The 17,698-nt window shown below is 42.1% G+C and overlaps 1 protein-coding gene across 1 annotated transcript in view; it reads left to right on the top strand.

Annotated features, from left to right (window-relative positions):
• The first annotated feature begins 1,078 nt into the window (after positions 1-1,078).
• Positions 1,079-17,698, top strand: part of acad10 (acyl-CoA dehydrogenase family member 10) — a 67,373-nt gene continuing 50,753 nt past the window's right edge. Inside the window, exons 1-15 of the mRNA XM_087141223.1 lie at positions 1,079-1,190; positions 1,905-2,044; positions 3,786-3,980; positions 4,282-4,440; positions 4,683-4,831; positions 5,933-6,157; positions 6,779-6,960; positions 7,272-7,422; positions 8,168-8,313; positions 9,066-9,239; positions 11,070-11,267; positions 12,279-12,445; positions 12,829-12,969; positions 13,462-13,599; positions 16,391-16,729. Coding sequence (XP_086997349.1) covers positions 1,079-1,190; positions 1,905-2,044; positions 3,786-3,980; positions 4,282-4,440; positions 4,683-4,831; positions 5,933-6,157; positions 6,779-6,960; positions 7,272-7,422; positions 8,168-8,313; positions 9,066-9,239; positions 11,070-11,267; positions 12,279-12,445; positions 12,829-12,969; positions 13,462-13,599; positions 16,391-16,729 — 2,616 coding nt within the window. The remainder of the gene's footprint in view (positions 1,191-1,904; positions 2,045-3,785; positions 3,981-4,281; positions 4,441-4,682; positions 4,832-5,932; positions 6,158-6,778; positions 6,961-7,271; positions 7,423-8,167; positions 8,314-9,065; positions 9,240-11,069; positions 11,268-12,278; positions 12,446-12,828; positions 12,970-13,461; positions 13,600-16,390; positions 16,730-17,698) is intronic.

Genomic DNA, 17,698 nt, shown 5'->3' with positions numbered 1-17,698 from the left:
ACCACTGCTGGGGTATGGTTGTGGATCTGATAAATGCACCAGCCTGTGCATTGCGTGGATCGTCCAAACGTGTTATTTTTTATAAAACTTATAGCTAACCCATCTTTAAATGTCTCCAGTGAAGTGCAAGAAATTTTGCAGGCAACGCATTCCAATCCTTATCGGTTGATGGGAAACTGTACTACTTCCAACTGCCTTAATTGAGTAGAGGATGGGATTTGACGAAACTGTTTATGTTTTTTTCCTTGCTGCCTCCCAGTTTTGTGAACGTAGTTGTTGAGTGGTATTTCTGCCATTTTATTTTTCATCTTGTAAAATTCGTGCTGAGTTTTCTTATTTTCCTTCTCTGGGCCTGGGTATGTCAGCTACATATGGTTAAATTTCCCAAACTGAGGTTCCCAGTGATTGTGAATTTGCGCCATAGTTATTTCACTTACGTCTACGTGATAATATAAGAACCCAAATGTTGGAAATTTTTGTATTTATTTTATGCATTGAAATCTACCTCCATGATTAAAATGTAAGGTTTTAGTTCCGCTGGGTCTGCGACAAACCGCCGCGGCGCACCTGCAACTGCATGCTGCCACCGAGATATTTGGTAAGTTTTAAATCCACAAATCCACAGCTGGAACACTAAACTGGCCGCTAATACGTAGCTCTTTTCTTTGTCGTTTCATTTTACAAGGACCTAAGTTTTAAAGATGTGTCAAGTGACACTAAGAAAAAGTAAGATTTGGTTTTGACACCCTCTATATTACTTAGCGGAGGTTTTGGTGCAGTTGAATTTCTCAAACGATTAAGTTGCTTACGTACTAACATTCATACCAGAACAAAATGGAGTTGTAACAAGTTTATTGTTTTCATGAACTATGGGTAAAACCTCTTCTAAAGGCATGGAGTTTACATCAAGTACTTGTAAGTACATAAATACATCAAATATAGTTGGCTGTGTTGTTTTTGTCCTAGGCCAGGAGAAGTAGGCGATTATTAGCGTTGCCAGTCTTCAGTAAATTAGCTGAAGTCGAAGTCAGCAAAATGAGGCTTCTCAAAGCTGCCGCAGCTTGCCGCCTTCTCTGTCATGCCTGTCTTCGTCCGGATAAGTCCCATGCCGCCAGGCACCGAGGTCTGCAGTCCTGCGGGAGTTGTGCAGAGGTCTCAGAACGTCCGCAGTCGTTGCTCAGAAACGGGCGGTTATATTCGACCTGGGAGGTGTTCTCATCGCAAAACCAGGGCCAATCTTCAAAGGTAACATTCTGGTGTTATAGATCGTGTAGATTGGGTCAATTTGCCAGACTCCTGAAACTTGACATTTCGTTTTGGGGGGCTTTTTGTAAGCATGATAACTTTCTTTTCAGAAACTTTTTTCTTTCCTTTTTTCTTTTACTTAACCCAAATAAAAAAAAGAAAGATTTCTTGTCTGTTCTTTGTTTGGTTTTGTTCCAATTCTGTTTAGAAAAAGCTGGGGATAAACTGCACTTTGCTTATTTGACCTTACTGTATAAGCCCTACATTAAGGACAGTTGTTGGCTTATGTAATAACACATGTGTCAAGTGAAATTGCCAACTAGTGGTCTCATCCATTTCCTGTCTAGCTTCTTTGTATTTGTTTTCCTCAGCTATAACTAAGTAATGCTGATGCCTCTTTACCCTGGAATCCTACCCTTGTCCCACAGACTGGTGCATTTGAAGCCCCTGTGCATTTTTGCAACCTGAGTCAATAGAGGACATGCTTAGTTTGTAGAAGAATAGTTGGAGTAGTTGGGGGTAATCCAGAGGTGTTTTTGCGTACATTTATTATTGGGTCCCAGTCTGGACTATATTTATGTTCATCATCAGCCAATCAGATTTTGTAATTCTGAAATGTTTGGTTCTTTTTGAAAATTGTGGACTCTACAGATTTTGAGGTGCAAAGAGTCTTCCTGCTCACACCATCCTGGAGGTGATCCGAAGGACTGGCCAATCAGGGGCATGGACGAGGCTCAATCGAGGAGAGATCACAGCGGATGAGTTTGACGCAGAGTTCAGCAAGGAGTGCTCTCGGCAGGTAGTCATGATAGGGTGGGAAGAGGGCTTAGTTATACCCCAGAATGTTTTTTGGCCCCTGCGGTCATTCCATGGATACACTTCGGAATGGTGCCATTTTGTCAGTGCTCAAGAGGCAGAGAAAGACAATGCATGTGCAACCGCTCGCCAGGCTTCCAAGGCATCATATTCTAGAGGGAGTATTCCATGGGTTTAGATAAATTAGTCAAACAGTGCAAAGCTGTGGGTTTCCTTAGAACTCCAAGTCCAGATCGAGGATGAGACCAGAGCACAGGTGGCAAGGAACGATGCTTTAAGTATCCCCTTTGTGAGGCTAGTGATTGCTTGTATCCATTGCTTCACAAATATATGGCATGGAATATGTGAGGATTTTCAGCTAAATGTGCACCAGGCCTCGACATTAACAGTTGTCCGATTGCCCGGGACAAGCAATTTCTTCTTTCTGGCAAGTAAATATTAAGGACAAATTGCCCGATGGACTGGTACTTTTTTCTTGAAATAAAAGTGTCTGTTTTTAGTTGCCAAGAATAACAGTCAGTAAAGTTACCTTTGAGTTGTTTTTCCCCCCTTACAAAAGCTTATCAAAAGTGGTAAACTGTATGATTATTTGCATTATTACGTACGTTTACACTTGTTTGTATTAAGCATGCTGTACATTTAGCCGGGCACCTTTCCACACAAGGGAAAATGCATGTACCACAAACTGCATTGTGTCTGGGTACCAAACCTCATTGGTTTTTGCACGTGTGGCGCAGCGGAGCTTTCGAAAGCTCAAAGACCGTTTTACATCTGGCTGTGACTTCAACATCAGTGACTTTTGCCTGGTACTTTGGGTGTGTACTTTTTGCATATGTGACACCAGGCAAAATCGTCCAGTGGTTAAGAAATAGCCATTGCCCAAATTGTATGAATGATGCATTAGAGTCCTGCGCACTCCCCGCACACATGCAATAGTTGGGGGTGATGTATATTTATTTCGTATTGTGCCAAAGAAGGAATCTACTGTCCCGGGAAGCAATGAGTAACTAAACCAGGGTTTGGGCAAGTAAAATCTTACCTCGGGCAAGTAAATTTTTCAGAGTTACTTGCCCGATGGACAAGTGGTTAAAAAAAATTACTGTCGAGGCCTGATGTTCACAAACTTTTTCACAAACCTAATATGCACACCTGAGCATGGGATGTCAAGTGTTTCCAGTTTTATAGTGGAGGGCCTATTCTTGGCTTGCGTCAATATTCAGCCTGTTCAATGTGTTATTTAATAGGCTGTTCATCACCCTCAGTAAAATGATCTGTTTTCAAACAAGTCCAAGCTCTTTTTTGTGGGAATGTACAAGACAAAGCATTAGTTTTGCTGACGGTGACAAAATATATGGAAGGTCTGCTTTTATTGCACGGTTGGAACAGTCTCCAGTCCTTCCACTTAATGATCGTGCAAATTTGCATAAGTCGACATAAAAGAATGTACTCCTCTTGATATTTTGTTAAGTTGAAAGACTTTAAAAGGCATTCCATACATGTAATAATTTACCCTTAGTGTAGTTTGTGAGGAGGAAGATTTCATTTTCAATGTTGTGATATTCCATTTTACACCAGTAATGTAGCTTGGACTAGCCTGTACATTCTCCTGTTCTGTTCCCGAATGAGCCAAATTCTTCAGCAAATTCTTGTAACCCAATTTGTTGAAAAAGGTTTCCGCATTTGTGACAAGGAAAAACCTGTGACGTGTGTTTGTCTGTTAACAGCTGGGTTATGACGTGGACACATCAGGGCTTCTGACCTATTATGAGGCCCACGCAGCCGAACCCATCCCCGAGATGGTGGACGCCATCCGATGCATCCGGGCCGAGGGGCTCAAGACGGCCATACTGACCAACAACTGGAAGCACGAGGGGTCAGTGACTTCCCTCTTTCCAGTGGACAAGGACCTATTTGATGCGGTGAGACCACAGAGCGATGCTTCATTACGACATCACTAACTCTTTGATTACAGACTAATGTGACAATTACTTTAGAAATTACTGAGGCATTGTCTTGTTTCTTCAGTATTCCTGCTTTCTCAATTGGTTTTACTTGTTTTCCACAGATCATTTGAACTGCTTGTGACTTGAGTTCAGACATGAGTCATGTGATGGTCTTAAGGGTCCTTGAGTATGACGCTGTAGGCATATCGTACACAGCAGCCTTATTCATACATGTACACGCACAGAAATCGTATCTCATGAATTGTTTGTCCAACAGGTGGTTGAGTCCTGCCGAGCGGGCATGGCCAAGCCTGACCCCGCCATCTATCAGCTTTGCCTTGATGAACTCAAGGAGAAGCCAGAAAAGACCGTCTTCCTGGATGATCTTAAAGAGAATGTGAAGGGGGCTAGGAAGATGGGGATTGATAGTATTCAGGTGAGAAATTCGTCTTCCTAGAGAGTAAACCCCCCTCTCATATACCCCAATGAGGTACCAGCTTTGGACTCATCTTGCGGAGGCCTGTATAACCTGTCCATTTTATTTAGCAATATACTTCAAATGTCATGTATACCTTGATGAGGGCGACACCCTGCTATACGCTACCTCAAGTTGGATATTAATTTCACTCAGGTTTATCTGTCAGGTTCTTATTTTGATCTGCTGGACATTCTCAACAGGTTGATGACACACAGCAAGCACTTTCTGAACTTGCCAAGACACTCGGCTTTCCTGTGCACTGTTTCGTGGAAGGCACAACAGCAGTCCGTAAAGGCCTTGAGCTACCCACAGACTCACTCCGAGCATACCTCAACTCAATCAATATAGGGTAAATCTGACTGAAATTCATCTGGATTTCTCATTTAGCATAAACCATGTACTAGATGCCATTTAAAAGTACAGTCCCATCAACTGAGCTCTTCAGGTGACACATAATTATTTTACTAGGACTGGAAAAGCACTTTCCTCAATTGTAACTCCCATATTGAAATTGGAGGATTTACATGACGCTGTGTTAGTATTCTTCCTGGCCCCTCATTTATTTTCACCAGGATTCATCTGCAAACAACCCTCATGAAATTGCTGCAGTTGCCCAATGGTGCATTCTTTCTATAAACTAGAACATCAAACCCAGTGTAAGAATCCACCAACATGCTGCAAATCGAGTTGTCAGAGTATAGTCAATTTTTGGGGTAGTCAGGTTATAGCATTGTCATCTTTTCTGCACAAATAGTCCACAAAACAACAAAGGGAATTAGGTTGGTGCAGTGGTTACCCCCCTCAGCTCTGCACCCATGATTCAAATCCCACTTAGGTGTGTGTGTGGATTGGGTTTCCAGTTCCTACCTGATCCTGTGAATTTTCTACTTGTCTGGGGTTTTCTTCCCACCTTCTGAAACCAAACATTTCTTGATAATCTTCGCAAGTCAATAAGCCTTTTGCGAGTTGAATAAAATCTGGTATCCACTGAGTTGTCTGAATGCACATAAACATAACAATTTGAAATCCCCAGACTAAAGACACTGTTGTTATACCTTGTGATTCAGGGCAAGCTTTTGCATAGTGACCACCATCTCTGGAATGGACTGGTTCCTTTGTGCCCATCTTATCCATTAAAACTGTTACGGGCGTAAGGCATATGTTACGTAATTATGCAAAAGGTTGCCGCGAATTGCAAGTTATAGCAACAGTGTCTTTAGTATGGCAAATTCAAATTGTTATGTTCATGTGAATTTAAAGAACTTGGTGTACCAAGTTTTATTCAAATTTAACTTGCAATAGGCTTATTGCATTTTATGTCTTTTTTACGAAGGGACCTGATTGGAAATAAGTCAAAAGACTTTCATGGGTTGTCTCATCCAATTGCCAGAGGAGTATTAATTAAGAATTGAATATGAAAAATTAGACGTTTAGATTTCTGTGTAATTAGGACCAGTGATGACAGCGCCCTCAACATCCGTCAGTTCAAACATGGCCAATCCAACCCCACATACTACGTCGGTTACGCAGGCAGGGACATGGTACTGCGCAAGAAGCCGCCGGGTAAACTTCTCCCCTCGGCCCACGCCGTCGAGAGAGAGCACCAGGTCATGAAGGCACTTGGGGGTGCTGGGGTACCAGTTCCCGACCTCCTGGCACTCTGTGAGGATGACAGGTGGGTACCAGGGAAAAGCGGTTTACCATTTTTTAGCTCTTGTCATGTTCTTGTCATGTGTATTGCACTTGACATCATGATTGGGTTTAGTCTATTTTTTCTGATTGTATCAAATGAAAGATGAAGTATTCTTTGTCCTAGTTAAACTTCTGGGTCCTTTTAGAATTTTTCAGCAGATGTTTTCGGGACATATTGTTATTCTGAGTAATTATTCAAGCAATTGGGACTACATTTCGATTTAGGTTTTGCATCCCCTCACCAAAAGAGGGTGATTTCATTTTTAAATACAAAAATTTTGCAAGTAATTAAATTTTCCACATTCCTCAAGATGCATGGAGGGATATATCCTAGTGCCCTTGAAGTGATTTCACCTTTGAAACCCCCAACACCAATAACTTTTCAGTTCCCTTAAAATCCTCCAGAAGGTTTAAGAAGATTTTTAAATATTTAAGAACAAACAGCCAAACCATGTTACTTGATACGGGGCTTAGTGCCACTTGAAAAGTATGTTTCTAGCATAATGGAGAATTTTGGAAGCTTCGGGAAGGCGTCTTTCTAAAACTGAAGAGTAGAATAACTTGCAAATGAGCCTTTGCGTTATATTCCCCCACCCTCCCCCAGTATCGTGGGGACGCCCTTCTATCTTATGGACCTGGTCAAAGGTCGCATCTACAAGGAACCTAGCCTGCCCAGCATGCAGCCCTCGGAGCGGCGGGAGGTGTACAGTGCAATGTGTGACGCCCTGTGTCGTATCCACAGCGTGGATATAAAGCAAGCTGGCCTGGAGGGCTTCGGCAAGCAGGGTAACAGACTCACAGCCACGTTTTATTTCCTACATGCAACAGTTACCAATCAAATCTCAGCTGGAGCAACATCCAATGTTGCCACCTTTGAAGACTGAAACCTAGGTCTAGAAACAAGGTTATAAAACAGCCTTTAGTATTGTTTCTGAGATAGACATCGTTGCCTGTGGCCGTGATCTTTGGTTTTATTGTCAGAATACCCAGTCTTGGCACAACGTCATAAAGATGCAGAGTCAGACAGGTGATAGTTTTCTCGGTCATATGGTCTTTGTTGTTTCAATTAATCTCAAACAGTTTTCCTTTGTGAACAGGGAAGTATGTGTCCCGCCAGATCGCAGTTTGGAGCAAGCAGTACAAAGCCAGTGAAACTCATGACATTCCCAGCATGACTAAACTGATGGACTGGCTGCCACAGCATTTGCCTGAGACGGAAATGGTCTCTGTGGTCCACGGCGACTTCAGGTGGGTTGGACAAAGTGGATCTGAGGCTATAAATCTTCCCAAATCCCCAACTCCAGCGTACGGCATGATGAATTGAGCCAATAAGATTTGCAGTATATACCAGAACGAACAAGACGTTGTCCTTTCACCTCCACAGCCCCCTCCCCCCCATTAGCGCAGTACCGTCTATGGTCACATCTGAATCTTGCATTCAGGACTAGATCTAGGGCTTTGCTGATAGCAAATACATGACCACAGGTTGACAATAGACATAGCTATAACTCTCAAAGCCAGTTTTGGATGCTGCCATTTTTATCAAGTAGGCATATTAGTGCTCTGTCATGTTGGTTGTGATCAAAAGCCCTCACAACACTTCCATCATTTCTCGGGGGGGGGGGAGCTTTGTGAGTGTGCTTCTCATTAGAATCTGTCATATTGTTCAATGTCTCCTCATTCCTAAGCACAAACATTTCCCATTCATGTAAATATTGATCATTAAACTGTCACTTGAATTTTTGTGGCCCCTACTCAAATAGGTGGTGTAGGAATATGTAGCAGTACCGTGTAATGAAACTATACAATTGGAAATGGCATACCAGACTGGTCATATTTGGTAATCTGGAAATCTGTCACAGGCTTAAACCAGACCCTAATGAAGTGTTTAGAGCTTAAAGTTCCCAACTGAGATTTAGCAGCTCCCAGAAATTAGGCCCAGAACACGGTCAGTTGTCATTTTGACAAGGATTTCTGATTGGCTCTTGTCCAGGTTGGATAATCTCATTCTTCATCCCAACAAATCGGAGGTGATCAGTGTGCTGGACTGGGAGCTGTCCACCATCGGGGACCCGCTGTCGGACCTAGCTTACTGCTGCATGCCTTACTATCTCTCACCAAAGTTCCCCCTTCTCAAAGGTACTGATAGTGTTGCAGGTGGTGATGATGTTGCTGATGATGGTGAAGATGGAAATTAGTGGTGTAGTTATGGGGGTTAGTGTGGTTAGGTAGGTGGTTACAGTACCATGTATGTTTTGATTGTAATGGTGAGGATGGGGGTCGCTTTGCTTATAATTTGGTGTTGGACATTTTGATAAATATTGATTAAAATTATACCACAGGCTTAGAAACATAGCCAGAAGAAAGACAGCTTATTTACTACAATACTGGAGTGCACCTAGCACTCATGGGAAGACTTGATGTAAGCACATTTTGATGAAACTTCATCAAGCACCCATGGAAAACCTGGCTGATTTGTGCTCATTCTGATGAAACTTCATCAAGCACCCGTGGGAAAACCTGGCTGACTTGTGCTCATTCTGATGAAACTTCATCAAGCACCCATGGAAAACTTGGCTGATTTGTGCTCATTCTGATGAAACTTTATCAAACACCCATGGGAAAACTGGCTGATTTGTTCTCATTCTGATGAAACTTAATCAAACATACTTTGTATCTAGGAATGTAAACGACTTTGTCCATTCACTTTGGCCCACACATTTGCTGGCCTCACTGTGTGCCATCTAGCAACTTAATAGCTCAATATTTGGTTGTGAACAAAGTTCAGGGAAAGTACTTGACTTCAACCTTGCTATGAGGATTGTCAGCTGTGCCAAAAATCCCATCCCTTCACGGTAATATCCATTTGACCTTCCATCCTGGGCCTCTAGGTTTTCACGGTTTGGACGTCACTGAACTGGGAATCCCCACCATGGAGGAGTTTGTCACCCAGTACTGCCAGCGGAGGGGTATCCCCCCCATTAAGAACCTGGACTTCTACTTGGCCTTCTCATTCTTCCGTGCAGCTGCCATCCTTCAGGGGGTCTACAGGAGATCTCAACAAGGTAAGAACTCTGCAACTGCCGTTGACCTAGTGGCAAATTATGTCCTAAAGGGAATGTAGTCTGTGAACGATTAAGACTTGTACTAAAGGCAGAGAGATATTGGCAGCCATCTTGTAAACGGCAGTGTTGTAGCACTCGTTCTCAGTACTCATACTCAGGTACTACTTGAGCACCGTTTTCAGAGTACTCGTTTATTACTTGTACTTGAATTTCCAAGTACTGGTACTCGAACAACAGTCCTTGTACTCGGGCTGCAAAATACTCGGAATAAACTTGCACTCAAGCATCAAGGTACTCGTACTCAATTAACAGTGCTTGATAAAAATCCTTTAAATCCTGTCAAGGCCATTGAAATACAACGGTATCCATCCTCACAGACAGATATTTGGTACGGTTTGACAAACACAAGGTCGCCGTCTTAGCCAATTACGAACGCAAAACACCGGTGTATTCCTAGTCTTGGTTCTAAGACCTTCCTGTTTATTCCGCAACATGAACCATCATCAGATATAGCGGCTGGAAGGGGCACTGTCACTGTGTGTCGCCTTGTAAAGTACACGTACACCACGCACTGCATGCAATAATGGATTGCAGCAACGCGAAAGGCATCTTGGGTCCAAGACTAGTAACACTCAATTTAGTTGTAGCTGGTCTGGTTCCCGGATCTGATATAGAATCTAGAATATAGAAAAACACGGGCAAAGGAATATGAAGTCTTGAAACCAGACTTCACCCATCCACATTTAAGCGTTATGCTTGCATAATGCATCACTACCCGGAGTACAGTACATTGTACATGGCCACGTTTAAGCACAGATCACCAATCACAACTCCATGTTATTTACATGTTTTTGGTTTTTTTGGTTGGCATGACAATCACACAGCGGTTTAGCTGATAACCTGTGTCTTTGAGCAAAGCTTTTTGGCACTTCAGCAAATTTTGCACTTCAGCAGCTGTGTGAAATTGGGCCATGCATCAGTGGCATTTGCTTCTTCTTGATGCTTTTACATTTTACCTCTGAGTCAAAGCTTTTGCTGTTGTTGGTGCATCAGAACTGATGATCTGTCTCTTGCCATTTAAATGTTGTACTTCCTGTGTTTTGTCAAGAAGTCTAAATTTATTACACGTACACAGTTTTGGAACTAAATATAATCTACAACTTTACCTAAACATACTACTGATTCTGGAATGATATGGCAAATTTAATAAAACAATCAGTTGCAAAAAAGTTTGTAGATCCATTGTTCATATTCATTTAAACATTTTAAACAAATTTGACTATTTACCCAGACTTAAAGTACTCGTAGTTGAAAATTACTTCTTGTACTCGGCTGGTAAAGTACTCAGAATTTCAGGTACTTGGAAATTTAAGTACTCGGCAGTACTCTGTACTCGAAAAAAAAGTCCTCAACTACAACATTGGTAAATAGAACACTTCCTGGCATCATGCTGGCTGTGAACTTTTCATGGAATTAGGGTTCTTTTTGTTCTTCTTTCTCCCAATCCCAGTTTATGGATTCAGAATGTTCCGTTTTTACATTACAATTAATTAAGCCACTTGAAATAAGCACTTCAGGTTGGTTCCAGTTCGATCATCTTACTCTAGCTTTTTGAACAAGTGAGTGGACGTTATTACACAACGTGACGGTTTATTAATTACTGGGCGCCAGGGTTCCTGGCATCGGAAACGTAGGCCGTATATGCATGGCGGGGGTGTCCGAAATCGGAACTGGGCCTTGTAACAGCGTTCCTAAGATGTTCCAAATACTTTCATTCCGTTAAAAGTTTAATATTGCTCAGAGCCTTTCTTTCATAATTTTCCCCTGAAGGGCAAGCCAGCTCCAAAGATGCCCAGAAGGTTGGGCTCTTAGCAGAACAGATGGCCAATTTAGGGTGGTCCTTCACAAAGTCACCCTCATCATCGAACCCATCAGGAACACCCCCGAGAAGTAATGGGTCAGCCCCATCCAAGAGGAGCTTTTGTACATGGACATCACACACGAGGGGCTATTCCACACAAGCACCAGGTAAGTTGAGAGCACTGAGGGAATAAGGTTTGAGATAAAGACAGCAGACCGGCATACTGGAAATCACTGAAATGATCTAGAAGAACATTAATAGTACGACAGTATTTAGAAACTTGGAACATCACTACACCTGCAGGTTTCTCATTTTTATACCTTTGAGAATGGGCAGTGGAATTCAACACTTTAATATACGTGCATTTCACAATAGTGCACCTCCAAGAGTTTGCAACAACGCTTTGACCAATCACAGTGCGCAAACAAAATCTGTCGATCAAATGCGAGTTTGGAAAAGGTCGACAGATGTTGTGCAAATACATTTACATTTCACTGAAAATAGACCTACATGTATCGCTGGTCACGGAGCTATTCAACCAGTCAAAACATGAGAAATGTTTCTTTTTTATTGTGAGTAAAAACGAAAGGCAGGATTGCATTTTCTCAACAGTAGAATAGAGAGATTGCGCTTCAGGTTTTTCAATGGTCCCTTGCCATGTTAAAGGAACTAGTACCGAGTACCAACTGCATGAGGTCTGTTGTTTTTCAGAGCCCAGTTAGATTATTCCATACGATTCTGTTGCATCATCTTCACAGGATTAAATACCCAGAGTTGTTTATCAGGATAACCTCACTTTCAATTCAAGATGGCTGACTTTTGAATGACACTCATCATCAAGCTTAATGGAATTTGACTGGTCAGCCATGTATTCACCCAACATTTTAAATGGTCTAAAGCCCTCTTTTGGAACATCATGCAAATTTGTTTTCTTGCAAGTCTTTTTTAGGGGATGTGAAATTCCAAACTTGTTGCTAACTGCATGCTGACTGCAGTGACATGAAATACACGTCAAAAAAGCTACAGGGCCTGGTATTTTGTTAATCCTAGCAGGATATTTCTCAAAGGGAAAAATCAAGCATCAGGCCCTCTAACTTTCTGTCTTTTTTCTAGGATTGTATTTAATGTTGAGGTATAAATGAAACTTTATCATGGCCACAATGTTTGTCCAATTGCAGGCGTTCTTGCCATATCTGTGTCCGCGCTCTCCGGGCGTGCCCAGTCCATGTACAAAGAAGTCAATGAGATGATTACAAAGTACGTGTATCCGGTTGAGCGAGAGCTGTTTGCACATCAGTCATCCTCTAATAAATGGAATCCACATCCTATTATTGAGCAACTCAAGGTGAGAGACACCCACATTTTTAGTATGTCATGTTCTCGCTTGTCATTTTAGAAATCTGAAAGCAATGTAGACTTGAAGTTCTCAATGCTAAATGCTATTACTTGATAATTTTAAGCACCGAGGTGACAGTGCAGAGCAAAGTTATATTATAGTTGGAAACGGGACTTCTTTATGGGCTGCTTATAATACAGATTTGGTGAATATAGGCATGCAGGTTACCAGCCAAGTTGTGAGGACATTTGAATTGCACCTGACTGGTTCCCAGTTTTCAAGCCTATCAATCTATCAGCAGGATTCTCTGTTTAGAGTTGGAATAAACCAACTGTTTAAAACTATTTCTGCTATAAGCATGAGTTTTTATTTCCTGCTTTTCTTACTTCCAGGATAGAGCCAAATCAGAGGGATTGTGGAATTTGTTTTTACCCCTTGAGGCTGACCCCCACACAGAATATGGAGCAGGCCTGACTAACATGGAATATGCATACATGTGTGAATTGATGGGGAAGTCGGTATTTTCTCCAGAGGTAGGTCTTGATGTTTGAGGGGTCAGTCAGAAACATTTTGTAGGTGTACTTCACAGAGTTCATTCTCACTCACAGTTGCATATTTTGAAATAGTGATTGAAAATTTGTGGTTGAAAAAAGGTACATTTAGAGATTTACCTTAACTAAGGACCACTTGATTTTGCAGGGCTTTTTTGTTCTGTTTTGGTGTTTTCACAATTATGGTTGTATTTTCATCTTACGATAATGACAAATTCCTATTTAAAGCAACAAAGCTAAACTCAGCAAAGCACATAAAAAAATACATCTTTAAAAAAAAAATACATCTTTGAAAACACATATTTTGACTCGCTACAATACCCAGTGTTTTCTGAATAAATTTCTCTTGTCTTTTTTAACCTCAATTCCCTAGATTGTATGTAAAATCACAGTGAATTGAAGCATTGGAGACTATCAGGGTGAAATGCTTGTCATGATACGTAAACTATTGAAAATGACTGGTCCTATTTATAGGTCTTCAACTGTTCTGCACCAGACACAGGAAACATGGAGGTCCTCGTGAAATACGGGAATCAGAAACAGAAAGATGAGTGGTTGAAACCACTTTTGGATGGAACAATGCGATCCTGCTTTGCTATGAGTGAACCAAAGGTAAAGAATTGGCCGGGGGGAAGACTTCTGGGAGGGGCTGGGGCAGGGGTTAGGATGTGATCCTGTGTTGCTGATCACGGGTACCCGTAGGTAAAGGTTTATGGGAGTGAATTTAGGTGAGATTAGAGGAGGGGTCAGTGTATGATTCTATTAAGGAGAATACACGAGAAAGTGTGGATTCTAAGTTTGAGAATTCACGAGGAACGAAGCACTGAGTGAATTTGTGAATTTTGAATCCACACTTGTGAGTGTATTCTCTGACTTCAACCATTGCGTCAAAGGAATTACTGTTACTCAGTTGAATTGAGATGAAAAGGTAGCATCTTCATAGGAGGGTCTTTGAGGATCTTACGTAATGCAATTTGGAAGTAGTGTTTAATGAAATGAAAAACTGTGGATTCATAATTGTTTCTCTAAGTGTATAAGCATATCGCCACACCCATGTAACTAATGCACATTCTCATTTGGTGCAGAGACACGTCGACGTCAACTTGTATAGTTCAGACAATGAGCTGTTTTTGACTCAAACTAGTTTCTGCAGTGATACTCCAGAATCGGAAACCGAAGACATTTTGGATACTTTATGAAGGAAAATTTATCTGTCGGCAATCCCATTAATGCTCCCAATGGAGTGCAGTTCTCTGACATTTTGGATCCAGATGAATTGATATCCTCCTGACAGGCCGCAAAAAATCGGCACTCGAAAAAGCGATTTGGAATGCCAGTGCCCAAATCTGGTGTTGCATTCAAATCTCAAAAGAGGTAATATATGGTCTTTTTTTGTAAACGGTTTCTGTATTTTGTTCTTGATAATGCGAATCTGTGCAGTTGTCAGCCTACAGCTTAGTATCAGCAAAACCATTTTGAAAATGCAGAAAGCTTACAGGTTCCCTCAAGACCACCATTCCTACTATTATTTGGTTCCTGTTTAAACCTAACTCCCTAAGGGTTGCTGGCCCTAACCTTCCCCACTCATACAAAGTTACACACCCATATGGGACTTTGTGCACAGAGGCTGTTGGACTTTGTTTTTCTGAGGTATGCCAAACCCAATGCAAAAGCCAGCTGTTATGGGCCTACCACACCTATCCCCACAGAATTAAACACTTTACTACTGTTTAATTCTGTGTGGTTGGGGAAGGTTAGGGTTAAGAGTGATTGTGTGTTAAACACTTTCCAAATTCTCCTTATCATTGCATTTTCTCCACGTCAACTGAAAAGAAGTGCATCTGGGCAGTGAAAATCTGGGGTCATGGGTTCAGCCTCCGAAATGGATATCAGCCTTATTTGGGTAGAACTGCTGGAGATGACAAGGGACAAGCTTTGCTTTTCTCTCACAAGATTTGTCCTGGAAGCAAAAAAGCAGAACGGGGAGCTATATCCTGCTGAAACACTTGGTGGAATCAATTGATCCGTGAAACACCAGGGCACAGATCCACAGCTGTCCGCGCGGACGAGAGAGCAAGTGATGGACAGAAAAAGAAGATCGACAAAGCACTGTATGGCCAAGAAAAGCACTCAGTGGTCCCCTACACCATCAACAATTGCCGCAAAGAAAGGAGATGACGGTGACATGAACATCACTGTCAATATCAAATTGTAATACGCTCAATGTTGAAGTTGTGAAGACCGTACATGTAATACATGACCCAATGACCAGTCATTCGCAAGGATTATAATGTATTTAAATGACAAACTTTTGTATAAAAATTTGGTGTAGTTACAGGCAGTTTGAAATTTCAGAAAGATTGACTAATGAACATTGGAAAATGTACGCGGAGGTTTAACATGATGTGTTACAGGTTTTGCCCTTACCCAACGTATATATTAATAAACACTGTATGCTCAGTGCTTGTCCGAGAGCTTGGGAAAAAAGTCATAAGCTTACATGGGTGGGACTCGAACCCACGACCGCCTGCTTACTAGTGCAGACGTCTTAACCACAGGTCCGAGTCAGGTGAATCAGCAGGTACCGCGAACTATTTTCAAGACATATTTTTTTCGTTGGGGAGATGTTAATTTACTTACTTTCGTAAGTTTACAATTTTGTGCAAATTTTGAATAATACGTGGTTAGTTAAGAAAAAATCTTCAAAATTTTCTCGAATGTGTAAGAAAAAATAAAATTGAACTCATGATATAAAGAAATTTCTGTGGTATATCAAATGCATAAATTATGCTGTTTACAGTGCATTTGGAAAGTATAGATTCATAGTTCCAAATCCATGCTTTTCTAAAGATTCGTAGTTCTGAATCCATGCTTTTGCTTAAAAATAAAACATTCAGTCCTCCGAACCCACATACCTGTCATCGGAACCCACACACAGTTATACAGTAGTGTGACATCATAGCAATGGTTGCATTGGGAGTGACCAAACTAGGAAATGGGTTGCCTTAGGGAAGGTGAGGGGTGTGGTTTGGCACAGACCAGGCTGGAAGTCAGGATGTGATTGTGCTTTGCCGAGGCTAACCACAGGTTATGGGATGCCATTGGAAATGTTCAAGGTGTGGTTTAGGTAAAGACCAGAGGTCAAGGTATACTTTTGTATTGCTGTGACTGAATCAAAGACCATTGGCTGCGAGTATGGTTTGGATAGGACCCAAAGAGTGATAAGGTTGTAATCCCACACAGGGGTGGTGAATATCATTTGGACAGGACCTGACACGCAGTAGTTCGATTAAAAGTCCCCAAGGTATTGATTAATAGATGTGCTGTCTTTTTAACATTTCTCTCAGTAAAGTGTGCTCTAGAAGGAGAAAATTACCTGTTTTGTTGTATTTTTTTGTCCAAGATTGCCTCGTCCGATGCCACCAACATTCAGTCTGGCATCAGGCGAGATGGGGACGAGCTGGTCCTTTCAGGCCGCAAGTGGTGGATCTCGGGCGCTATGGACCCCCGCTGCCGGGTCTGCATCTTCATGGGGAAGACAGACCCCACGGCAGACGCCCACAAACAGCAGAGTATGGTGCTGGTGCCCATGGACTCCCCCGGCTTGACAGTCGTCCGGCCGCTCTCCGTCTTTGGCTACGAGGACCCGCCAGCGGGCCACGCCGAGCTGGTGTTTGAGGACGTGAGGGTGCCGGCAGAGAACATCATACTCGGGGAGGGTAGAGGCTTTGAGATTGCACAGGTAGGAGACACATTCTTTGTTCAGGAGTTGTTAGATGAATCCGCTTTGAGCCGAAGTATACTCTCTCCCGTTGAAAAGAGACGTGCTGGGAGTGATCATTTTGTTGGTAGTGATGCGACCGCGGTGCATGCATTTCATAGTTGTTCGTGTACCAACAAAGTGCATTTCTCACCAAAGGAGCCTCTGTTGCTAGGAATATTGCAAGCTCTCTTGGTTCCCATTCGGGTCCCATTGCATCTATACCATCAAGCTGCCCTTTGAGAGATGTCTATACATGCATACTGGACAACCAGGCTTTTAAAAAAGTGTCAGGGATATGTATCGTCCGAGTTGTTCAATTTTAGCCTCTTGCAGATGGTATAATTTTATAGCAAACCAGCCCATAGCATATACAGTTGAACCTCGTCAATACGAGGCTCTTCGGACTTGGTAAATTACCTTGTTACAACAGGAACCTTGTCTGATCAGGAGTGAAAACGAAAAACAAAAGACTGGGACCTAAAGATTTCCTTGTAAGAAGAATCTTGTTTTAACAGTGCTCTTAGTAATGAGGTTCGACTGTAACTGGTGTAGGGGATTGACCTGAAGTGGTTAATATTAACCTGAGAGATAGCAGGAAATTCAAGTAATAGAGTAGAATCAGGTAAATTGGTGAGCAGTGTAGGATACCATGTTATTATCCATTTGGGCCCAATTTCATGGCGCTGCTTACAGCAAAATTCTGCGCTTACGATCTGCATTCTGCACTAATCACGCTAGCAGAAAAATTCTGCGCTAACCCATCAAGCACAGAATCCTTAGTTACGGGATGTACGTGTGCGCACAAGCCAAATATCCTCGCTAACCTATGAAATACGTTCGCCGTAAGCACAGAATTTTCTGCTATGATATGCGCCGATTTTTCGCTTGCCGTAAGCAGTGCCATGAAATTGGGCCCTGCTCCCAGATGATGTTGTTGTGGTAGGGTAT

Source organism: Acanthaster planci, linkage group LG09, assembly GCF_054643075.1.
Source record: "Acanthaster planci isolate LZ-2023a linkage group LG09, COTS_SCS, whole genome shotgun sequence".
Classification (NCBI taxonomy): Eukaryota; Metazoa; Echinodermata; class Asteroidea; order Valvatida; family Acanthasteridae; genus Acanthaster; species Acanthaster planci.
Note: the sequence above shows the minus strand (reverse complement) of the source record. Positions and strands in the feature narration are given on the sequence as shown.